The sequence below is a fragment of the Peromyscus leucopus genome, chromosome 13 (assembly GCF_004664715.2).
Source record: "Peromyscus leucopus breed LL Stock chromosome 13, UCI_PerLeu_2.1, whole genome shotgun sequence".
Lineage (NCBI taxonomy): Eukaryota > Metazoa > Chordata > Mammalia > Rodentia > Cricetidae > Peromyscus > Peromyscus leucopus.
Genome location: NC_051074.1, coordinates 47225296 through 47250846, shown reverse-complemented (window position 1 = coordinate 47250846; position 25551 = coordinate 47225296). Strand labels below are relative to the sequence as shown.

The 25551-nt window shown below is 45.6% G+C and overlaps 1 protein-coding gene, 1 non-coding gene and 1 pseudogene across 2 annotated transcripts; all 3 read right to left on the bottom strand.

Annotated features, from left to right (window-relative positions):
- Positions 1-10800: 10800 nt before the first annotated feature.
- On the bottom strand, positions 10801-12240 carry LOC114705047 (annotated as a pseudogene).
- A 2149-nt stretch (positions 12241-14389) lies between these two features.
- Positions 14390-16932, bottom strand: LOC114705067 (gamma-crystallin E). Its single transcript, XM_028886715.2, has 3 exons — positions 16824-16932; positions 16489-16731; positions 14390-14732 (listed from the first exon to the last, which is right to left on the bottom strand). Exons 1-3 carry the CDS (start codon positions 16830-16832, stop codon positions 14460-14462), a joined length of 525 nt encoding a protein of 174 aa, XP_028742548.1. The 5' UTR covers positions 16833-16932; the 3' UTR covers positions 14390-14459.
- A 7804-nt stretch (positions 16933-24736) lies between these two features.
- On the bottom strand, positions 24737-24904 carry LOC114705072. Its single transcript, XR_003736347.1, has one exon. It is a non-coding gene; the product is annotated as a U1 spliceosomal RNA (small nuclear RNA).
- Positions 24905-25551: the final 647 nt, after the last annotated feature.

The window sequence follows — 25551 nt, the reverse complement described above, 5'->3', positions numbered from 1 at the left end:
TTAGAATAGGCTTGCTGTATTCCTATATGTTCATTATTATTGGATTCTCCTTTATTTCTTTTTATTTTAATACACATTAATGAGAAAATATTTTCATGGGCCTCTTAATGTATCAGGAGCTATAGGTAGTCTGCTCTCTGTGTCTAATGGGCAGGTGAACCCTGAACATATTTACTCTGGCCACGGGTCATGAGGGCATTTTTAAAAAAGTTAGTTCACACTGATGCAACTTGGACTTTTGGGGAACAAGGTCTGTGTTTACCTTGAACTCACTGTGTAGAAAGAATGACCTTAAACTTCCGATCCTCCTGTCTCCACGTTCTGGGTGCTGGAAATAATGGCATCGAAGGCCATGCCTGGTTTTCCGTGGTGATAAGGCTAGACCAAGGGCTTTGTGCATGCTTGGGAAGCCCTGCACCAGCTGAGCTACAGCCTCAACTCGTACAGTTTTGAAATGAGGTTAGTTCTGAGTCTCATACATGCCATGAACATCAGAAGGAACCTCTCTCTTCCGAGGTCTATAGGGATGCAGTTGTGGCACAGGTATTCTGAAAATCAGGTATGTCTTCTCTAATGAAATTGCATGTTAGCACGTGTTGTTTGAGCTCATTTAGAAGCTGGGTCTAGAAGCAGAGCTGGCACTTGCCTCATTTTAGACTCAAAGTATTTTTGTCTCCAAGTATCCTCCAAGGCTCTTTGTCTAGGGTTGGGATGCCCCCGCCCCGCCCTGGCCCCGCCCCCAGCAGCAAACTCTGACAGAGAAGGAAGAAAGAAGTAAAACAAGCCAAGAGTGAAAACATCATGCCTTTGGGAACACCTAGAGGCTTCCATAATATAAAAGTGCCCGCAGTGGGAAAGAGAAACCAGTTCAGCCATGGGAACTGTCTCAGCTTCCCCTGTGGCCTGCCTATAACAGGCTTTCAGATGCTGTCATACGTGTGAACTCTGTTCTCATAGCACTTGGTTTACTCCCCTGGGAAGAATCTCTCCACCTGCCAAGGAATGCCAAGGGCGCGATGTCCCCTCCCTGCTCAGCTGTGCAGTTTAATGTGCTCAAGGACATTGTGCAAACAACCCCCCGTGCTGCCAAGGGATCCTCTGTCTCTTGAGCACGTCTAGTGATAGTGATGAGAAATCATCTGAATATTTTTCATTCTTTCTCTCTCCCTGCTTTAAACTCGGAGCTATCCAGAATAAAGAAAGCTAAGCAGGGTGCTGGGAAAGGCACTCCTGAGCGGCAGAGCCTGGAGTCCCCTGGTTCTGTCGAGTCTTGATTTTGACTCCAGTTCTTCACCACCAGTCACCGGCCGATCTTGATATTCCCCAGTTGGTTTCTGCTGGGTGATGTAAGCACCCATTTTGGTGATGCTATCTCTGTCTTCGGCTGTTTGTTCTAGTTGGAATCCTCACCCAAGGGGGCCACTTTTTTTCTGCTCAGGGCTGTCTGCGAGGAACTCTAGCTTACTGCCTCAACTTCCCTAGGTGGTTTTTGCTGGATGCTTGTAAGCCTCCAGTTTAATAGCGTGACCTTTCTGTTGTTATTTGTCCTTTTACCCAGAAGCCTCACCTGGGTAGACCCTGTGCTCTGCTCAGGACCCTCTCCATTGAGAACTCAGGCTGGTTACTTTAAAGGTGCTTTCTCAGCCAACTTCTGGATGTTTTGAGCACACAATTTAATCATGTTTGCTATCTTCTATCTGTCTGTCTATCTATCTATCTATCTATCTATCTATCTATCTATCTATCATCTATTTATCTATCATCTATCTATCTATCTATCTATCTATCTATCTATCTATCTATGTATCTATCATCTAGCTAGCTATATCATCTATCACTAATTGTTTTACTTGGGCTTGCTATATATGTAATAAATTCACCCATTCAAAACCAAAGGTTTAGCTACATTGATTATTCCCTAGATCTTACAGAACACCTTCAGGGTTCACTAGCATGTTACAAAAAGCAAACATCCTATGAAGCCGTCCAGAGGCGTTGCTTACCATTAATGGTTTTTTAACACATCAACAATTTCTGCTGAGGCTGTCCATTGCTTTCATGTCCTCTAGAATCAATTCAAACACCTAGAAAGAAAGACAGAATCACAAGAAAGTAAAAATAAATAAATAAGCCACCGAAGCTGCCTTCTACCTGGGAATATGGGGGCGCGGGGGGGGGGTCAGCAACAAGAGTGGCTTTAAGAGAAGCATTTCTGTCACCATTGGCTTCCACGTGGCCTGGGTCTGAGACGATTTGGCTGAGTATTGCAACCCCGACTTTACTATTTCTTTCCTCTTCTCCCCCCTTCTCTCGCCTTCTCTTCCCCTCCTCTCCCCTTCTCTCCTCCTCTCCCCTTTCTCCCCGCCTCTCCCCTTCTCTCCCCCATCCTTTCCCATTCCTTTCTCACCCTGATTCACATCACAAAAGATTCCTTAATCCCAAATCTTTCCAAATAAGGCAGGAAAAAAAAAAAAAAAAAAAGAACTCCCAAATTTATTTTCAAATCTAAATGAAATGCTAAATTTAGCTTCCCCCAAACTTGCTGAATTTTTCTTCTTCTTCCACCATCCTGGGCTTTGATCCTGCTTGAACAGAACCAAATATTAGAGCGGAGTCTCATTCTCTCCAAGAATTGATTCATTTGAAGAAAATTCACCCCTTCACACCCCCCTACCTCCACCCTCAACCAATTGCCTGGTGTAGTTTCCAAAAGGTATTTTCCCAAATAGTTCTGGTTGACTTTCTTCTGTTTCACCTGTAACAATTAAGTTTCATTATTTTAACTTTACTCTAACATGAGATCTAAGTATTGCACATTATCAAACCACTAAGATGTTTTTTCCATAGAAACAATACCTCATATTTCCTACAGTAACTTTCTTCTTTTTCTTTATCTGAACAGCTATGTAATAAGTATCTCTTCTCCTACATTCAACAACCTGAGTTCTCATATGTGTAATTCATTACATCAGTAACGGGAATCACAATCTCATCTTCTATTTATTTACTTTTTTTCTAGGCAGGGTTTCTTCATGTAGCCTTGGCTGCCCTGGAACTCTATCTGTAGATCAGGCTGGCCTCAGAACTCACAGAGATCCACCTGCTTCTGCCTCTCAGCAAAGGTGTGCCTGCCCCCCCCCCATCCCTCTCTGATGTGGAATGTCCGTGATAACGAAATATCTTAGGCAAACACTTCCTAGTATCCACTGTAGACATGAAGATGGTGAGGATGGAAATTCCCTGGTCATCAGTGCTGTAGCCACTTCCGGTCACCCGGTGATGCTGCCCAGCCAGGTCGTCAACAGCTCCTGCCCCTCCCTGCACAGCCTCCTTTGGCAAAGCTATAACCTCTAAGCGGCTCCGGTGGGCCGTTGCTCCTGAAACACAACCTGTAGATCCCACTGGCAGTTCTTGAAGTCGTGTTAGCCAGAAAAACAGGCTAAGAACTTGGTTGTGAGGAAACCATCTAGGGTCGCCTAAGATCGACGTTCCTTAATCCCCGCCCCCCAGCCATGGTGCCCTCAACGACAAAAGAACTTTGCACCAGGCAGGGCCCACCTCTTAACACTGTCAAGAGGAAAACAAGCTTTTACACACTCAAATCGTATTCAGACCATAACAGTATATAAATAAACTCTTGGATCTGAGCCTTAGCTGGGCCCCATAGCTTAGAAATAGCTACCACAAGCATCTTAGTGTAGACTTTTCTCCAAGGCATTTCATGTACACTCGGGGAAGGGGAGGATTATATTTTACATGATCTTATGAAATTTATCGTTTTATTTAAAATACAAAGAGATTTCCATATCATCTGTATAGGCCTGCACCTTCAGTACTAACAGGCAAATGAGTATTAAACAGTGACTATTTTTTGTTTGTTTGTTTCTTTGGGGTTTGTTCTTTTTTTTGTTTGTTTGTTTTTTTTGTTTTGTGAGACAGGGTTTCTCTGTGTAGCTTTGGAGCCTTTCCTGGAACTCACTTGGTAGCCCAGGCTGGCCTCAAACTCACGGAGATCCGCCTGGCTCTCCCTCCCAAGTGCTGGGATTAAAGGCGTGCGCCGCCGCCGCCGCCGCCGCCGCCGCCGCCGCCGCCGCCGCCGCCACCACCGCCACCACCACCCGGCGGCCTAGCATTTCTTTATTCAAAAATATTATTTAATAAAAAAGGAATATTTTTACATATTCATTCCATGTGGTGGTATTGTGTTCCCCAAAATATTGTGTACTCTAATAAATTTATCTGGGGTCAGAGAACAGACAGCCACTAGATACAAAGGCTAGAAAATGGTGGCACTCACACCTTTAATCCTAGCATTCCAGAGATAGAAATCCCTCTGGATCTCTGTGAGTTCAAGGCCACATTGGAAATAGCCAAGCAAGGTGACACATGCCTTTAATCCCAGAAAGCCAGCCTTTAATCCCAGGGAGTGGTAGTAGAAAGCAGAAAGATATATAAGGCGTGAGGACCAGAAACTAGATTTTGGCTGGTTAAACATTCAGGCTTTTGAGCAGTAATTCAGCTGAGACCCATTCTGGATGAGGACTCAGAGGCCTCCAGTCTGAGGAGACAAGACCAGCTGAGGATCCGGTGAGGTGAGATAGCTGTGGCTTGTTCTGTCTCTCTGATCTACCAGCATGGACCCCAATAACTCGCCTCGGGTTTGATTTTATTAATAAGAACTTTTGAGATTCCTGCTACAATTCCATGTACACATATTTCATTTTCATTCACTTAAAAACACTTCAAAAATTTCCCTTGTGATTACTCCTTTACCCCGGGAGTAATTTAGAAGGGCACTCCTTAGTTTCCAAACATTTTAGGGGTCTCCAGCCCTTTTCCTAGTGTGGAGTTTTAATTCTATGTGCGAGAGAACAGACATGGTGTAGTTTCAGTCTCCTTAAGCTTCCTGAGATCTGTTTCGTGACCCAACATATGGCTTATTCATTTAGAAGCATCTTAATTTAGACCAGGCTGGTCTCGAACTCACAGAGATCCTCCTGCCTCTGCCTCCCGAGTGCTGGGATTAAAGGTGTGTGCCACCACCGCCCGGCTAATTATGGATGTTTTAAAACATAAGAATTTCTCAAAAATCATGGAGCCTCAAAAAAGTCCACAAACCTGCTGTCATCGATACTGTGAGTCTGTGGTAAATATCAGCTAACGCCCGCGGAGATGGCTCAGGCAGAGCAGACACGACTGTTTAGATTGAGCCCAAGTTAAATTGGAATGAAGTACGGGTCCTTAGAGATATTGTCAGCAAACACTGTTGTGACGGGCAGTGATTTGTACACTCCTGTCTAAAAGCCTCGCGCTGTGCAGACTGAGACAGCTGGGCGTCTAAGGCCTTCCAAGTTTCCTTTTTTAAAACCTTGGGAAACTACTTACTTCGTTTAAGAAAGGGGGTGCCCTGCAGAGGTAGGGGTCACAGATCCCTCATACTCTACACATGAAATCCGTGTGAGTTGACTTGTTTCTGTGTTCTAAAAGTTCCCATCCTAGAAATGATCTTAACTGCCCGCTGCTGTAGAGCTGTGTACCCTTTGAAACTTCTAATGGGAGAGAACGATGGCCCTCCAAAGGAGAAGGTTTGTAGAAGGGAACTGGGCGTGGTCTGGATTCACAAAGGAGCAGTGACAAAGAGAGAGAGGACGTCTTAGGGGAGGTACCCCGGCCCTGAAGGCATCTGTGTCATCTGCCTCTGTTTCTGTCTCCGAATCTCATCTCTGAGAACACCTCCTTCTGGTGGTTCTTGTCACCGCAAAGGCTAGTTCCCCAACACAGTGGTGGGTGGCCACGTGACCAAAACTGGCCAATTAGAGTGCATCATCCTCAAGGCTGCTCTGGTCCAGGGGAGGCCTCTCTGCTTCTTAGCAAGATTAACAGCAGTCCTTCTAAGAGACGATTGGAAGTGGGCAAGCCTGCACTTCCCGTGAACTATTTAACGGACATACCTGTTTCAGAATAAGGCCCACGGGGAGAGCATTCCACCCATACGACCCTTGAATCCATCTCCGAGTGAAAACAGCTGTAAATGAATCTTTAAAAAAGAGGGTGGGAGGGAAGTTCTCCCGTAGCCCCGCTGGCCCTGAACTCCTGATCCTCCTGCCTCCACTTTGAAAATGCTGGGATTACAGGTGTGCATCATCATGCCTGGTTTAGTTTGAACTTTTTTTTTTTTTTTAAGTTGAGCATATATCCCTTGTAAACAAAGGAAGCTAATATAACTCCCTAGAATCATACAGAGAGACATCTGTGGGTGAGGTGATGTCTCAGAGCTGAGCTCAGTCTCCACCTGAACAGAAGCCTCTCCGATATTCCTGCCTGTGTGAGTTTCTCACTACAAGAGGGGGTCACGGCTGGGGAATGCCTCAAGTTCTTTGAAAGGTTGTTTTGCTTTTGTTTTGTTTTGTTTTAAATGGTGTCCACGTATCATCCTTCCCATATGTTATGCTCCTTGATATCAGTCCTGTCCTGGGCTCACAGAGGAGGCACCCTTGACTCCTTTCCACACGGGAGACTTTTAAGTTCAGGAAAACACCAATTTCTTCTCCAGTCTGACGATTCGGGTGTCTTTAATATAATGGGGTGGTTTTTAGGTCTTACGCAATTCTGATGGGGGGGGGCTTCTTTAGCAAGCAGGGTAATTTAGGAATAAATCCTTTAAAATTAGTAGCCTAGAGTGGGGTGGTGGTGGTGGCGGCGGCGGCGGCGGCGGCGGCGGCGGCGGCGGCGGCGGCGGCGGCGGCGGCGGCGGCGGCGGTTCCCGCCTTTAATCTCAGCACTCTGGAGGTAGAGGCAGGCAGAACTCTGAGTTTGAGGCCAACCTACTTGATCTACAGATCGACTTCCAGGACAGCCAGGGCTACACAGAGAAACCTTGTCTTGAAAAAACAAAAAAACAAGCCAAGTCATTTGCTTGCCGATTGGAAAACAGCAGACTGTCTTTCTGCATTCCAAGTGCTCTGTACCTACAAACACACATAAAGCTATATTGCTTCATGTGTCAGACCCTATTAACTGAGCTTTAGACTTCATGATATATGCTTGGCTTTGCTGTTTGGGGCAGAGTTTTATGCAACCCAAGTGCTGAGATTACAAATGTATATCACCATGCTTGGTGATATTTTTTTTTTCAGCCCACAAGCACAAAACACAATAGTTAGTATAATAAGAAGATAACCATGTGTAACATCAATGGTTTACATTGATGGGTATCACACAGTACTCAACACCATTATTTGCATCTCATAGAACCTTTTTGGGGGAGCTCCAATCATTGATCAGGCTGGGCAGATGAAACACTGACCCCTATGCTGGTGGTAAAGCAAGAACCCAAGTTTGACTGCCCGATGTAGTTCTCTTATTCATGAAGCTCTTAAGAATACACATAGCCAGGCGTGGTGGTGCATGCCTGGAACCCCAGCACTCAGAAGGCAGAGGCAGGTGGATCTCTTTGAGTTTGATGCCAGCTATGGCTATGTAGAAAGACTTCAACTAAAAAAAAAAACAAAAACAAACAAAAAAAAACAAATAAAAATATAAATGAAGAAAGCAAAAAATACATGACTAACATTTCCATCAGAAAACCATCAGTCATGATTATGGGGAATTGTAACCATGGTAAACGACGTCTTAAAGGCTGTGATATCACAAGTGCAGACGGTTTGCTTTTGCGGCTGTTTATATCCCCCACCCCTGCTACCTGGTGCTAAGGACTGAAGCTAGGGCCCTTACTCATGTGTGTTAACCTTTACATGTTTTTGTCACAGTTGTTCATATGAGACAGGCTTTCACCAAGTTGCTCAGGGCTGGCTTTGAACTCTCTTTGTGGACCTGGCAGATCTTCACTTTGTGATCATACACCTTGGCTACCAGGCAGGGATGGAAAGCCTGGTTTGACTGCTGCTCTTTAGATGAAGAAGCATGAACGGTGAATATTAAATGGGAGTGAAAAGGAATAGGGGATGGAAAACAAATAACGCCTACAGCTAATACGAAAGAGCTGTCACCCGGACGGTGGTGGCGCACACCTTTAATCCCAGCACTCGGGAGGCCGAGCCAGGCGGATCTCTGTGAGTTCGAGGCCAGTCTAATCTACAGAGCAAGTTCCAGTTCAGCCAGGGCTACATATAAAGAGATCCTGTCTCAAAAACAAACAAACAAAGCAAAACAAAACAAAAGATCTGTAAAGAACAGGGCCACCACAAAGTCAGTGGGAAAAGCGAATGAAAGGCCAAGAAGTCAGGGCGAAAACCCTGAAAGGTGGGGAGCAGTGGGGTGTCCACGAAAAGTCTGAAGGGGAGACTTAGCTGAGGAAGGAACTGGCTGAAGTTCATGGGGAGAGAAGATGACCAAGTAGAGTCGGGGGCAGGTGGCCTAAAGAGGCACAAAGGAGGGCTGGTAGGATGGCTCAGTAGGTGAGGGCCCTAGCTGCCAAGTTTGGCAGCTTGAGTTTGGTCCCTGACCAGCTTCTACGATTTGTCTGTCCTTCCTTCAGCCTCCACACAAGTACCGGGGCATACATGTGCCTACCTGCTCCCCCCCGCCCTCCACAACACATATAAACAAACAAACAAACAAACAAATACTTGTGATTTAAAAAAAAAATAGAAGGTAAGTGGAGAGGGGGAACTTCAAAGCTAGAATCTGGTTGTTCCACGAAGGGCTCTGGGATCCGGGTTTTGTGGCACAGTTCCACATCTAGAGGTTTCCGGAGTACGGACGAAAGCCCAAAGGTGTGAGCATCTGGGACGGGCTTGGGAGCTGCATCAGTCCTTCTTGGCGCGCGTGACAATGAATGGGTGCAGGATCCCAGCAGAAGATGACCAGCGCTGGGAAGACGCTCTCGGGGCGGCCTAGGGATTCAGAGCTCAGGCGCAGGAGCATGGTTCTTAAAGGTGAGCAGCAAGGCTCTCCGGCTTTCCGAGGTGAGAAGCATCGGAAGGGGAAGAGTGCTATGCCCCGCCCTTGGAAGGGCGCTCTGGTCCATTTGAGGTGGCTCCCGACGTGCGGGATAAGGATTTCCAAGTACAAGTGATGGAGGGACAGAAAAACAGAGGAAGTCAGGCAACAAGATATAGAATATCGCCTGCAGTGGTTAAGAATAGGAAGACTATAAAAGCAGTTGTGAGAAACTGTAAGAAAAGTAGAGATTGGGCTTGATGGTGAAAGAAGGGACTATTTGGAGAACATGGGATCTCTTTCCTCATGAACTTGAAGTTTCACCCGTCAGCTGGGTATCTGCTGGACACTGAGAGGTGGGAGCGGTGATACTGACTGAACACTATGCAAATGCTGGCTGCTCCCTTAGAGAGCCTTCCCCTGCAATTGCCGGGCCTCTCATGAACCACCATGTTCAAAGCTATTTTTAAATACAATTTGTATTCATTTAATAAATTAAGTTGTGTTTCCCCTGCACAGAGACACTGCTTTTACAGCATATTCAAAAGGTGCAAAATAAAGCTCCGCCTTCCCGATTCTGAAAAGGGCTTCGCGGCAGTTGCCTTTCTTCTAGTGAGCACGAGGTGGCGCTCTTCTCTAGACTAAAGGCTTCCTCAATGGCCGAAGACAAGGCCAACGCTTGAAAAAGTTGATGTCAAAGGAATTTTCATCCATTTAATCTCTGTATGCCACAAAGGCTTCCAGATTTTAGTTTTAAAGAAGGAAGAAAGAAGGGAGGGGAGGAGGGATGGAGGGAGGGAACCACCAACATGGCTCAGTGTGTAAAAGCCCTTACCTGGTGACCTGAGTTCAAGCTCCAGAAGTCATGTAAAGGTGGCTTCCACATATACACTGTAGCATGAGCCACCCCCTAAACCCATATTACAAAACGCTGTATTCACTATCTCATACACACACACACACACACACACACACACACACACACACACACACACACGGAATGAATTTTTAGAAAAAGAGAGAAAGAAACAAAGAAAGCCATAAACCACAGTGCCATGTGAGAAGCCCGGTGCCCGGAGCATGCTCATGATATGAAGGAGGACATTAGATTGTCACAACGAGCTCCACTAACAGTGGATTTAATCATACTTCAGCTCTAAGTCTTTGTATTCAAACAGATTTTCTCCTAAGCTGGCAATGTCCTCCTGATTCTCGGGTAGTTTCACTGTACTCAATCAAATGTGCAAGTGGGATATGTCCATGGTCTACTCGCCACTGGCCTTTTCCTGACGTCTACCAAAATCAGCCGCTCAGACATCAGCCAGGCCTTGCCCTAGGGAGGAAGGGTTCCTACAGCTGTTCTGCCTGAACCTGATGGTTAGAACCATGTGAAAAGGAGAAGGGGTGGGGTAGGGTGCCCATCTTCACCTTGGTACCAGATCTCATTTTCCAGCCAGGCTTTATCCACATGAAGTGGTAGGAGTTGTCCAGCGTAGGTGAGACCTTTAATTTGATATCAGGCAATACTAGGGGAAAAGGAGGCGTGGGGAATACATGGATGCCTAAATAGATAAAACAGTACACGAGTCTCTGAATTCCCTCTCTGTCGCCTGTCTCTGTCTTCTGTCTCTCTATCTCTGTCTCTGTCTCTGTCTCTGTCTCTCTCTCTCTCTCTCTCTCTCTCTCTCTGTGTGTGTGTGTGTGTGTGTGTGTGTGTGCATATGAGTACAGGTATCTTCTGAGCCCAGAGGCAGGAGATCTCCCTGGAGCTGGAGTTACAGGCAGTTTTTAGCTGCTTCATACAGGTGTGGGAATCAAGCTCAAGTCCTCTGTAAGAGCCATGCTCACTCTTCTTCTTTTTTTTTAATTGAGACCCCCCCCCTTCAAGCCTTTGCAATCTCAAGGTGGTTTTCTCTGCTTGTAGATCTTTTTTGCTAGTTCCAAGAAGATGGCTGGGGGCAGGGGCGCAGAGTACTGTTCTAGGAGGCTCTTGAGGCAGCTGTAACTGCCTTCCTCGTACCTGAAGCGCACAGCTGGTGGATCCAGCGCTTTATATAGTGCTTTCACCTGCGCCACCCTCTCTGGATCCTTCTGCCCATAATTCTCCTCTAAGATCTGGCACTGTCGCCGAGTGGCGCGTTGCAGACACTGAGCCACCATCCAGCTGCATTTGCTGCCCTGGATGTCAGTGCCGATCTTTCCAGTCGCACTGGGGTCACCAAAGAGACCAGGGTAGAACTCGCCCATCTCCATCCATGTACATGGCAGCTGCGGCAGGCAGGCAGGTAGAAAGAATAGAAAGCCGTGTTGTACTCGACAATAGATTTGTACCTCTTTTCAGTGGGTCCACCAAGATCCACGTGGCCCTGGGGTGCTGTGATGAGGTCGAGAGTCTGATCGGAACTCTTCAGAAAGAGCTCCAGCAGGTTCAGGGTGTAGGGCTGCTCCCTGCAGTAGAATTTCAGTAGGCGATAGATGCAGGCTTCCAGAAGCAGAGCATCGTTGATGGCATCCAAGTCTATGCCTGGCTTCTGATACCAGCAGATCTGTTCACGGCGAGTAAGGGAAGAATCACGATGTCATCTGACATAAGTAAAAAAGCCTGGAGCAGTTCTACACACCAGCTCATGGTCAGGGCCTGCCGAAGACTCTCCGCATCCTGTTTCCTCGGCCCTACCGGCTCCCGGAATGCTTGGAGCACAGTCTACCCCCGATTATACTTGCCTCCCACTGCATTGTGCTCTACCACCTCCTTGAGCCGGGTAATGGCATCACTTGTCTCTGGGTGGCCTAGCTCATCCTCAGTCAGCACCATGACGATCTGGAAGAAGTGCTGGGTGAAATCCTGCCCTTTTTGGTTACGAGCATCCAGTTTCTGGTTCCCATTGATTCTGAGAGAGGAGCAAAATGCTCTGTTTCTTAATGCGAGTTCTCCCGGGGTCTGTGCTCACTCTTAAGCCATCTTTCTAAGCCCTAAAACATCTTCAAATAACTTTAACAGTTCACAGTAGTGAAGACAAGCCAAATCACAAAATACTGCATTCAATATTTCAATTTTTTTTTGAGAAAAGAAAAGATAGTTTTCAAAAAACAAACAAACAAACAAACAAACCACAAAACCAAAAACAAACAAACAAAAAACTGGCAGGGCCAGGGTGTAGATAAGGAGTTTGTTTGAGGGCTAGTTCTGACGGAAATGAATGAGAAGAGCCACAGAATGGAAGGGTTTCACGTAGCCTGAGTCAATTCTTGTACAACGTTTTCGTACTGCTGCTCTTTGTGGTCACTCACTGCAGCCTCCCGGGAGAGAAGGCGTGTGCGCTTCGTGGGTGAAGGCATCAGGGTTGATATTTGGTACAGAAGCTCCTCCTTTCATGCTTCTTGCTTGCATGGGTTCGAAATAGTTTTTGCTTGCTCCATAGGTCTCTCCTGGCTTCTGTGTGGTTTTAATCCTGGAGTCTTAGGTGCCCGTGGTAAACCATCTAATGGAGCCACTCTGCTTAGGTAAGATCTGATCAATGATGCCATGCTCCTCCTGATCGAATGTGAGCTATCTGACCACTTCCCCCCCCCCTCTCTCTTTTCCTCCCTGGTGCCCAAATAATTCTGCAAATTTTGTCTTACTGTTTCCCTTGTATACGTCATGTTTTTCTCCAAGGCACCGGGCTGGGTGAGAATGATCCCTGTCACATTTTTTACACTGTACATCTTAGGCAGACTTTTTTTTTTTTTTTTTATCATCCCTATTACTGGAGAGCTATGTCTTCCCAGACTCTCCCAGGTCCTCAGTAGCTCTGGGTGCCCACACCTCTTCTCCAGCCTTTGGTGCTAATGCCTGCCCTGTAGTCTCTGTGGAGAGCTGTCACCAGGAAGGAGAGCAGAAAGGCCCTAACAGTACTGTGTCCCTCCCCGTAGCCAGTGATGAAGATTGCTGTGGGGTATAGGCCCCATGACCCGTTGCCTCCAGACAGGAGAAATTCACTGTGATTCACGCTCCAGGGCTCTCAGAAGACAGCAAGACAGCCTGAGTTCCAGCCTTCTGTTTTGTTTCCCAATTCCTTTGCCCCTCCCCCTGAAACGTCTGGGTAACTGACCCAAGACTCTCATCTGGGGAGTTAAAACAAGGTATGGTGAAGATGTACGGCCTGGCAGGGTGGCTCCAATGTGATTCTTGGTTATACTGCTCTCAGGATCCTAGGAGATGCTTGCTCATCCCTAAAGTAGCATCTTTAACTGTTGTACACAGTTTGCTATGTGGTCCTGGGGTCATTGCAGTCCTTGCTTGAGGTTGATGAAGTTGTCTTCAGGAGCACATCAGAAGACCTGGACACATGCCGTGGGTCTCCATGCCCCGCCCCCAGTCCTGCCCCCTAGCCATTACACACATCTATTGCTGCTCGGCCGCTGGAGCAGTTATTCACAAATTCTGTGGGTTCCTCTGCTTCCTTCTTAGACTGTAGACGTGTGTGTGTGTGTGTGTGTGTGTGTGTGTGTGTGTGTGTGTGTGTGAAGGATCCCGTTCTATTCACCATCATTTTCCAGTGCAGAGCACAGTATCTAAAATGAAGATGTGAATCTTTTTGGATATGACCCTGAGATACAAAACCAGACTTAGACTTGTGGCTCTTTAATCTGATGTGCAAAACAATTAGCTACCAGGGAGAGGAGTCTAAGGTCTAAACGTTTTAGTTAAGTCTTCCAAGAGACTGTGACATGGCCGACCTTCAATTCATTATCGATACTTGGATAAGCACCGACTTTGGTCCAAATACTCCATAGGTATTTTGTTATAGCTTTATGTTACAAATCCTGATGTGCAGGCAGCAGTCACTTTGTACCTGGACCCACTACAAAAGAATCATCACAAAATCCACACTCGATCTTCATCAGGCCAGGATCATTGCCCCTGGTCTTCACAGACTGGGAGACTAAGGCACAGAAATGCCAAGGGACATAACCCCACCACCCACTTGCAGCTAGTGAGTGAGCAGGACCCAGGTGTAAGCCAGGACTGCGGCGTTTTGTGAAACCTCCTCCATTCTGGATGACCATTTCTGTAACCGCAGTGATTTGGCTTCTAGATATAGAGTCACTTTTTCCTCTAAATTCTTGACTGCCCTACCCTGTGGACCCCCAGTAATGGCCAGGAGGGAAAGATGGGCATGGGTCTCCGAATGCTCTGGAACTGACTCCTCACCGGTCGCTTTAGTATTGGCCAACAGTGGGCCTCAAAGAGAAACCTTTCACGCCCCTCTCCCTGACCCTAAAAACCACCCCGGCTGGGAAACAGAAGGTAGGATCTGATGCTTATAGATCCTCCACTTCCGGTTTCCCCGAAAGATCTGTGCAGACTGAAGATGCATGTTTCCTTATCTGCCTTTCCTTCCCCACCCACGGATATGCATGAGACCATCTACATCATTTCTGGCTGTAGTTTTGCTGGCCCCTGCCCCGGCCCCCAGAGGCTGAAAGGAACAGAGGGACTCCATTATTGCATGGAACACACAGGAAATATTTTATTAATGTCCAGATGGAGAAAATGGTAGAGTAAAAATATTTCAATAGAAATCCATGATTCTCCTCAGGGAGCCCACCCTGGCGTTCATGGCACCCCAGTCGTGGTAGCGCCTGTATTCCCCGGGCCTCAGCAGGTACTGCCGCCCCCGGTAGTTGGGCATCTCATAGAGGACCCAGTAGCCCTCCAGAACGTGGAAGGAGTGGAAGTCACTGAAGTGGAAGCGGTCCTGGAGGTGGGAGCAGTCGTCGGTGATCTCCACCATCTGGCCTCTGTAGTCCTCTCGCTCGTAGATCCTGATCCTGTGAGAGCTGGACTGTGGGGCACGCAGAGTAGACAAGGGGTGTGTGAGAAAACCGGACCTGAGCCTGGTAATCCAGCACGTGCTGCCTGGGGCTCCTTACCTTTGCTATCCCAAGGATGACTGAGTTGGAAGAAAGACCACTAATACTCAGACCACTGTGCATATAGTTCAGGAGGTTGTGCACAGTGAAACCCGGAGAGGTCACCACCACTTACCACACATAAACCGGCTCTACTCAGTGCCCTTTTTAAGCAACTATTTTTTCTGTTTTAGTCTCCTAAATCTGCCCCCTAGATTCATGGTGGTCTGAGGCTGTCTTTGGAAGGTATAAAAATAATTTGGAGCTGGGCGGTGGTGGCGCACGCCTTTAATCCCAGCACTCGGGAGGCAGAGCAGGAGGATCTTTGTGAGTTCGAGGCCGGCCTGGGCTACCAAGTGAGTTCCAGGAAAGACGCAAAGCTACACAGAGAAACCCTGTCTCGAAAAAACCAAAAAAAAAAAAAAAAAAAAAAAAAAAAATTTGGTATTACAATGATAAACCAAATGTATCCTTAGCAAAAGCCACCATCTTGAACCCCAGTAGCATTAGGAGAAATGGAGGGAGAGGAAGTTAAGCTGCCTCTTCCACATGAAGAGGATGGAACAATTCAGGAAGAAAGCTCAACCCAGATATCCCTCCATCTTTCCATCACCCCAGGCACTGGCTCCCTCAAAGGCTGAAAAGGAAGGACGTCTTAGATTGAGGTTCGACTCTCAGCTCTGCCCTAGGCTCTGGTATATCAGTTTTGGGGAACACCAACAAGGAAGAAGCCCACGTGGATCAAGAGAGTAATCCTTCACAACAATGGAAGGTCGGGGCAGCTTGTCCTGGCCAAACCCTCTCTTCTCTTTTGCTGTCTCTGTTTCTTCCCAGAAAGAGCTCTTGTCTCAGGGTCTTTCTCCTCCCATCCTCGAAGGAGATCTCCTAGGAAGGAGTCTCCTAGGAAGGAGTCTCCTCGTGAGCAGCTGCTCACGAGGCACCTTCTGCTGTGCCCTTGTTCGGCTCTTCGCAAAGGACTCGCATGTGTGCAGACAAATTTGATCCCCAGGATAGCCTGTCACACACAGAGCAGCCCTTATGACAAGATGTTCTCTTATGAGAAAACTAAAGGCCGGTGCTTTGAGTATGCCCAAAGGAGCAGGAGGAAGGGGGAGGGGTGCCTAGGTAGAGGAGAGGGAGGGAGGGAGGGAGGGAGGGAGGAAGGGAGGGAGGGAGGGGGAGGCAGTGGCTAACATCTGAAGGAGGTATCAACCTCACAGAGGTGGCGTGGCCCCCCTATTAGACAATAGATGGGATCCAAACGGTTGGCGCTTCCTTTGGGTAACAGGGAGATGTACCCGAAGCCTTGAAATCCCATTCCCCCATCCCTCGGCAAGTGTCTGTCACTCAGCTATGTCTGTCAGCTCAGCCCTGTTTGACCAGGCCTGATGAACACATGAAGTCAGAAACGGGGGAACAGCCTCAATCCATCAGGCAGCCTGTTTCTGTCTATATTCATGCCCAAGGACGGGAGGCTCAGAACCAAACCGTGCTCTGCTTATCCCCAACCCTGGCGAATTCCATTTCAGCCGAGTAAATGAAACTGACCAGTGGAAAACTTGACTTCAGATGTGTTTTCAAGGGAACCTTGGTGACCTTACTGAGCATAGAGGGCACACACAGAGCCAGAAGGAAGGTGACCTCCGCCCCGCCCCCAGTTTTAGCTCCTAGCTTAGGAATGGGACTCACGTGGGGGATGAGGCGGCAGGAGCGGATGGAGTCGCTGAAACCCATCCACTGCTGGTAGTCAGGGTAGTCCCCACGCCTCAGGAAGTACTGGCAGCCTCCGAAGTTGGGCTGCTCATAGAGCATCCAGCAGCCACTGTCCACGCGCACAGAGTTGCAGCGGCTGAAGTAGGGCTGCAGGTTGGAGTGGTCGCTGCTGCACTCATAGTGGCGGCCCCGGAAGCCGCGGTCCTCATAGAAGGTGATCTGTGAGGGAAGGCAAGGCTCAGGGAGAGGCCTGATGGGGCCTGGACCCGAGGGCAGCTCCCTCCCCCAGGCCCTGGGTGCCCGGGGCTCACCTTCCCCATGGCTGGTGTTGGCGGTTCGGATGGGATGGTGCTGTTGGGTGTGTAGGGCTGGGCGCGCGGGTCTATATAGCAGGAGGTCTGCTGCGTTTGCAGGAACAGCACAAAAGGGCCACGCGGTGGGACCGGGCACTTTCTCTCTTTTCTATATAATGACTGTGGGGGAGGTGTGGGTTATTGTATGTTTTCTCTTGGTCTCTCCAGAGCTTTCGAATGGTTGACGAATCATTGACCTCGTTAAAAGGGTCACTTGATGCCGCTCCGGCCTTCACGTGAAGCTGATTTGGGAAACTGAAAGGGAGCAAAGGTGCTTAACTCGTTAACATTTGTAACGAATTGTTTTAGCTACCTTTTACAAATTCAAACAATGTGTATTTGAATAACAATGCAGGATAGTTACCCGGCCTGCTAATACTTCCTAAGAAAAAGTGGAAAGTGAGTGTGAATGTATCTTCTCCACAGGATGGTGGGGGGTCGAATGGAGTTCTGCTGTGTCCTTAAGAACTTTCTTACAGCAGGGCACGATGGAGCACTCTGGAGGCAGAGCCAGAAGGATCTACGTGAGTTCGTGAGTTCGGGGCCAGTCTGGTCTACAAAGAGAGTTCCAGGACAGCCAGGGCTATTAGAGAAACCTTCTATTGAAAAGCAAAACCAACCAAACAAACAAGTTTTCTTATAAGCTCTGTGCTGATCAGCTAGGAACCAGAAAACTAACGATAAAAGTTACAGGAAGGTGTGCCTAAAGAAACGCTGTTTAGACACCTCAGTTCTGTTCCTTGGAGTGTGAGTGTGACCAGCTCCATCTTCTTGGGTCTCATCACATGCTTCTCACAGCACAGTCCGTGAGACTCTCAGCCTTGGGGCACACAGAGTGACTCATCATTATTTCACTGGTTAGTTCCTATTTAATGTTTTGCTGGGAAGTCAACCCAGTTCGTTCCAGCTGCCGGTAAATGCAAGGGAATTTGTAAGGAGGACGTTTGGAATCACACAGCCTTGCAAAGATTCTGTCTTCATCACCCTGGAGCAAACCCTGACGGCCCTGTAGTGAACGCACTGACTATAAGGGACTGGACTCTCCACTCCTGTCCCCAAGACTCCCAACAGCAACGGGTACCTCACTCTCTTTAAAGCAAGGCTTCTCAACCTTGGTGCAATGCTGACATTTGGGGCTGAAACATTCTGTTGTGGGGGGTTGACCTGAGTAACGAAAGATGCTTCTCAGCATCCTGCCTCTACCAGAGGGTGTTAGATGACCCACTCATCTAATTGTGACAGCCAAGATTACTCTTCCTACTGTTACTGGAAAACAAAAATCTCCTTTGCCCTTGTTCTTGGGACCCATTGCCTCTGAGGAAGCTGCTCTCTGAGTACCTGGGTTCCATACTCAAAGTTGTTTTTCCCTGAACAAAATTCACTGGATTAATTCACAGACATTTAATAAGCCTGGTCACATATTTCTCTTTTAAAAATTATTAATTTGGGAACTATAAATAAGCAGAAGGAGAAGAAAATTAAAAACCACAGCCTTGTACCAAAACAAGGCACTGCTGATGTACATTCTTCTTATTTATTTATAATTTTAAAAAGATTTATTTTATGTGTATGAGCATTTTGCCTGCATGTATGAATATGCACCACATGCACCCCCAATGCTTACAGTAGTCAGAAAATGAGGTTGTATCCCCTGAAACTGGAGTCACGAATGGTTGTGAATCACTCTGCATGTACTGGGTCTTGAGTCTTTTGGAAGAGCAGCCAGGGTTCATAATTACTCTATTTCTCCAGCCCCTGCTGGTGTGTGTGTGTGTGTGTGTGTGTGTGTGTGTGTGTGTGTGTGCACATGTTTGTGTATTTGTTTGTTTTTTGAGACAGGGTTTCTCTGTGTAGCCCTGGCTGTCCTGGAACTCACTCTGTAGACCAGGCTTGGCTTGAAATCACAGAGATCTACCTGCCTCTGCCTCCTGAGTGTTGGGATTAAAGGAGTGCTCCACCCCTGCCTGGCTGTTGATATATATATATATATATATATATATATATATATATATATTCAATATTTATTCTTTTGAACTAATATGTACATCTCTAGAATCTGTCTGAAGGAAATAGTTAAAGGTGTACACAAAGACAGTGGTAGTTATCTAAAAATTAAATACAAGAGACATAGTATGTTAACTAAGTGAATTATGAAACATCTGTTTGTTGAGTTGCTCTGTGGCCATCAAAATCATCTCTAAAACCTGAGGATTTATGTAATGACATAGAAAATGTTCATCATATATTAAGGGGGAAGGGAAGTAAATCTATCAAAGATAAAACTGCAAACACACTTCTGTAGATAAAAGTAAAGAAGTTATAAACATGTGGAAAGGAATCTTGTACTTGGGGATTGGAATATTTAATATCATTTAGATGTCACAACTACTCAAAGCAATCCACAGAGTCAATGCAGCTCTATCAAGATCCCAGCACCCTTTTATCCAGAAATAGAAAACTGTACCCTGAGATTCACCTGACATCTCAAAGGACCTGAACAGCCAAAACAAACATGGAAAAGAACAAATTTGGAAAGCTCATAGATCCTGATTCTAAAATTCATTATAAAGTGATGGTAATAAAAACAGTGTGGTACCAGAGTAAACCCAGACATGTAGAATGATGGAATGGAGTCAGGAATTCTGAAGAAGAAAAAAAGGGCCTTGTATGTGTCTTCAAAAGGACTTTAGCAAGAATGTTAAGGTCACTCAGCAGAGAAAATACATTAAACTAAATGGAAGAAGCCACACAAGACAGAACAAGTACGCTATGATTCCACTTATTTGAGACACCTAGGATGGTTGGATACACAGAGAAAAATTAATGTGAATGGTGCTTTTCAGGTATTGGGGTGTGGGGAATGGGGAGCTGATGTTTAATGAGGGCTGAATTGCAGTCTGGAATGATGCAAATTTCTAGAGGTACACAGTGGTGATATCCAACATGATGATGGATAAGATACACTTAAAATCATATGAATCAAAATGTCAACCATGCTTACAGAGCACTAACTTCCATGGGAAGTCCAATTAAGAGTAACTTATTGTTTATTTTTAACTCTTTTCTTTATGTACCAACATTTTGGGTGATGGAATTATTTTACTTCAAAATCAAAACAGAGTAAGAGGTGCTTCATTTGAAAACGACTGTCACTAGAGGACTAGAGAGATGGTTCAGTGGGTAAGAGTGCTTGCTGCAAAGCCTGAGGATCTGATTTCAGATACCAGCACCTGTATAATAGGCTGTGGTCTTATTACATGATATTAAGCTGTGGTCTTATTATATGATAATAAGGTGTAGTCTTATTATATGATAATAAGCTGTGGTCTTATATGATAATAAGCTGTGGTCTTATATGATAATAAGCTGTGGTCTTATATGATAATAAGCTGTGGTCTTATAATATGATAATAAGCTGTGGTCTTATTATATGATAATAAGCTGTGGTCTTATTATATGATAATAAGGTGTGGTCTTATTATATGATAATAAGGTGTAGTCTTATTATATGATAATAAACTGTGGTCTTATATGATAATAAGGTGTGTTTTTTTATATGATAATAAGCTGTGGTCTTATATGATAATAAACTGTGGTCTTATTATATGATAGTAAGGTGTGGTCTTATTATATGATAATAAGCTGTGGTCTCATGTGAACCTGTAAACCCAGTGCTGTGTGTGTGGGAGGAGGCAGGATGATTGTGGGGGCTGGCTGGTAGCCTTGCTGAAAAAACAAGAGCTCCAGGTTCCGGGAGGGACCCTGCCTCAAAGGAATAAGGCAGAGAGTGATAAGGAGAACCCCAATGCCCTCCTCTGGCCTTTAAATATGCTCTCACACACATGCACATATACCACACTCACACACGCCATAAATTATATTAAAATTTTGTTGCGTTTCATATCCTTGTTTATCATGGAACTATTATTGTAGTCCATCTATGAAATCAGCCTAGTGCCCATTAATGGATGAATGGCTAAATAAAGTGTCAAAGGAAGTTTAATCCAGCTATAAGGAAGAATGATATCATGTCACCTCCAGGGAAATGGATAGAACTGACAGTCATCATGGTAAGCAAAACCATCTAGGCTCAGAAAGACAAATGTTGCATGTTTTTCCTCATGTGCAGAGTCTACTTTCTTTTCTTTCTTTTTTTTTTTTTTAAAAAAAAAAGATATAAAAGCACAGGGAGAGTATTTGGATAGAGGAAGGGGACCAGTTGGAGGGAAATATAGGAACAAGAGTAGATAAAGGGAGTGTGTGTGAATGTGATCTAAATACATCGTATGCATGCATGCATGCAAGAAAATGTTATAATGAAACCAGTTACTTTATACAGTGCACACTAACAAAAAAAGAAAAACACTGTTGCATTTTAGCAAAAATATATAAAATGTTTAGGTGGCAATTATATCACAAATATAATTTTGAAATTTTAACTGTTAGCTACAACTGTATCAAACACCTTCCAAACTATGATTTCCTAAGTATCCTCTGAAAAACACTCGTGTTCATTATAAAAGTGCCATAGTTTACTATTCTATGCTGCGGAAGAATGCCCATTTTTACCTCTTTATTACTATGGCTATTGCCCAAATAAGCTGCTTGCATATAACCCTTTCCATTTTTAGAATTTTCTCCTTAGGACAGAATCCTAGTAGAAGACTCACTGGATCTAAAGTTAGTTCTCATTTTTTTTCTCTCCTGCTGTATTTTTGTGGTTGCTTTGTTTTTGAGACATCCTTTTGTTAGGTTGCCCTGGCTGGCCTGGAGGATGCTGGCCCCCTTAATGCTGGGACTACATGCTTGTAGTGTACCCATGTATATTCTGTTTTGAAAAATATTTATTTCTTGTGTATGTATGTGTCTGAGTGCATGTACATGCAACATTCATGTTCAGTGCCAGTGGATGTCAGAAGAGGGCATTGGATCCCCTGGAACGGGAGTTACAGAGAGTTGTGAACCACCATATGGGTGCTGGGAACTGAACCCATGTCCTCTAGAAGAGCAGTAGGTGTTCTTTTCATTATTGTTGTTGTTGTTTTGTTTTGTTTTCAAGACAGGGTTTTTCTGTGTAGCTTTTGGCTGTCCTGGAACTCACTCTGTAGACCAGGCTGGAGGAGGAAGTGTTCTTAACTGGTGAGCTATGTCTCCAGCCCCTCAGGACATTCTTTATTAGCGCAAGTAAGGAAGTGTGAAAGTGCCAACTGTAGATCCCATCTCCATTGTTCTCCCTTAGTAGGTTGTGAATTCCAAGGGTTATAAGGGAATTAAAAGGTGTTAGGAATTAAATTTCCTCTATGTGTTTAATATCATATAAAATGATAATATCAGTACTTAAAATTTTCTTTTCTGTTAGTATCTTTCTCATCTTGCATTTCCTCCCTCAATCTCCATTTATTCACTCTCTTCTGGTTTCTTTATACTACTCTCAAGAATCTGATAACTATTTCAAGGTCCTCTTTAAACTTGGGAATGAGTGCTCTAGGCACAGCTGTAACTGCGGATAAAGACTGTCTTGGTGTTTTCCTTCACTCATCCTTTTTAGCATATTAACTCGGTTGCATCTTACAACTACCCTTAGTTACTAGGAATACCAGCTTCACGATGATACAGATGCTGGGTAACGCAGGACACAACACCCAAGGCCTTGCTGTTATTGTCAGCCTGATGGATCAACTACCCCTAATTCTGGTGCTACCTCAGGACTCCTAGTCTCTGAAGAAACAGGCTTCCACCTTGCTTGTCTATTTAACATGGACTTTCTGTTACTCTTGAGTCTACAACAGCCCAGTCAACTCCGATCTCATTCTGGCTGTGGGGTTAGGGTATTTTGAGCTTGTTTGAAGACTAGGTAGAGGGTCAGCAGCTCATCAGGCACATGAGGAAGAGTAATCCAGGGGAGGGCAAGAATTGGGGAAGGGCAAAGAGTCGTGGAATCATCATCTCTTGTGTATGGAGGTGAGAGCAAAGGGTGACAGCAGTTAGATAAGAAAGGATAAACTGATGGGTTGAGGCTAGTTTCTCAAAGAAATAAGAATTTTTCTTATGGGTAGTGGAGAAACAACATAAGATTTTTGTTGTTGTTTTTAGGTTTCTTGGGCCTTTTTTGACACTTAAAGTATTTGTCTTTTTAATAAGTGCATATGAATTATACATAATAATGGATTCATTATGACATTTTTGTAGATGTATATAATGCTTCTTCTTCTAAACTAGTCCTTCTATTTTCATATCTCTCTCTCTTAACAAACCAGTGAGTCATTAAGGTTTCATTAAGGTTGAGTGAAAGGCTTTCTAAAGGAACATGTACACCTTACTAGTGGCTACACCACTGAAGAAATTTCTCTAACTCCCGGCAGCCATTAGTGACCCTCCTGGACCCCTCCCAGTTCCTGGACAGGATATTGATCTCATGCAGGTCTCATCCAGGGAATTTACAGTTACTATGAGTTCAAAAGTGCCATGTGTGGTGGTCTGAATGAGAATGGCTCTCATAGGCTTGTATGTTTGAATACTTGGTCTCCAGTTGGCAGAACTGTATGGGAAGGACTAGGAGGTGTGGCCTTGTTGGAGAAAGTATGTCACTGGGTGTTGACTTTGAGGTTTCAAAAGACTCATATGATACCCACTGCTTCTCTCTCTCTCTCTCTCTCTCTCTCTCTCTCTCTCTCTCTCTCTCTCTCTCTGTTTGTGTGTGTGTATCTGTCTGTCTCTCTGTCTATCTCTCTGTCTCTGTGTCTGTCTGTCTGTCTGTCTCTCTCTCTCTCTCTCTGGCTTATGGTTGCATATCCAGATGAGAGCTCTCCACTGTCCCCTCAGTCTGCCCTCATGGACTCCAGCCCCCTGAAACCATAAGCCAAATTAACAACGTTCTTTTATAAGTTGCCTTGCTCCTGGGTGTTTGATCATAGTGATAGAAATTTAACTAAGACACATGGCTGTGATGGAAAGACAGCATTCCACCATACATTACCTCGTCCCCAGGCTCTTACACTTTCTCTGTTCTCTTTTCCACAATGCTCCCTGAGCCTTGGACAGTGCTGTATAGAGGTCCCATTTATGGCTGAGCATTCAGTAGTCACTCATTGTCAGGGCTTTGACTAGTCATGCATCTCTCTCTGTAGCTATTGCTGCCCACTGCAAAAAAGAAACCCCCACTGACCAAAGCTGGTAGTAATACTAATCCAGGGGATAAAGATAACTATTTAGAAGGTCATCCAACAGGTACATCATATCTATTTAGCAAAAATAACAGTAGGAGCTTTCCAACTAGGGCCTATGACCTCCTTAGCCAAGGGCTTTTGACCAAGTTCATGGTACCAGACCTTAGTTCCATCCTGTGGAGGAGAGAAATGGTACAACCAGATCAGTGTTTAAGCAGCCTTCTGAAGAAGTTTCTTTCTAAAAATATCTAGCAATGGCAGCAGCCGTACAGCGGAAGAGAAGGTAGTAAAAACAAGAGGCAAGGAGATAACCAACGTATCCATTGCAGGTCTTCGTGTCCTAGAACCTTATGCACAGTGTGCTAGCACGTGTTCTGTATGTACAAGATTGTGTAAACATATATAACTTTGTGCGTGTGTACACAAGGGGGATGAAGCTATTGGTTGTCCATGTGCTTAAATTCAATTCTTGATTAATTGTTTGCATTGATCCCGTGGTAAGCATCTGAAGTCTGTGCTGTCATTACTTTGACATGAGTGTCCCTGATTCCATAATGAAAACCATTAATTCCTGAAAAATAGCTTGTTCTTGTTCTCTCTCAGCTACACATGTACATCGGACTAACAACAATGGAACGCCCACTTCAGGGTTTATGTACACACAGGTCTGTTTTACCCCTATTACAAGAAATCTTCCCCCCCCCCCAGGAAAGAGCGAGAACACAGTCCCCCACTACCACAAATTATGCAGTCGAGTTTCCCACATTTGGGGAAATCGCAGCGGGTCAACACATCTGGAGTGCAATGCATAAACCTCATCCTGGGAAAAACCACCTCCGTGACCGTGACCGTGGTATCTCCCCTGCCAGGTATTACAAGAAGTCTTAAGGTAACGGTGGTTAGTGTTGATTCAGAGCTTTGAGGACATCAAGGTCAGCATCTCTGAAATGTTTATGTCCTTTCCTTCCTGAGTGTCGCCTTCTTGATTTAAGATGACTGAAGTAAAGGGGATGTACTGCTAGAGCATCTGCCCTTCCAGATGGGCAAGGGGACGTTTCCCCTCTCTCCTCTGTGTGTTCCTCTACTTATGCGTCAATGGCCACATTGGGATCAGGTGACTGCCACAGCAGACACAGGGAGTATGGCAAAGATTTGCAAGCGCATCCTTCTCATACAACTTTTGGGGAATCGGAAGTGCTCTGAAAGGACTGGAGAACCGGCTCAGGGGTTAAGAGTACTGAGTGGTCAAGAGCTCCTCCGGTGCTCTTCTCCTAGGAGTCCGGTTCTATTTCCGGTACCCACATGACGGCTCACAACCATCTGTAACTCAAGTTCCAGGGGCCCCCCGCAGCCTCTGTGGGCACCAGCCTTGCAAGTGGTGCACAGACGTACATACAGGCAAAATATCCACCACGAAAGAGAGAGAGAGAGAGAGAGAGAGAGAGAGAGAGAGAGAGAGAGAGAGAGAGAGAGAGAGAGAGAGAGACTCTGAAGTCCCGTATGGACCCAGTCTTAGAAAC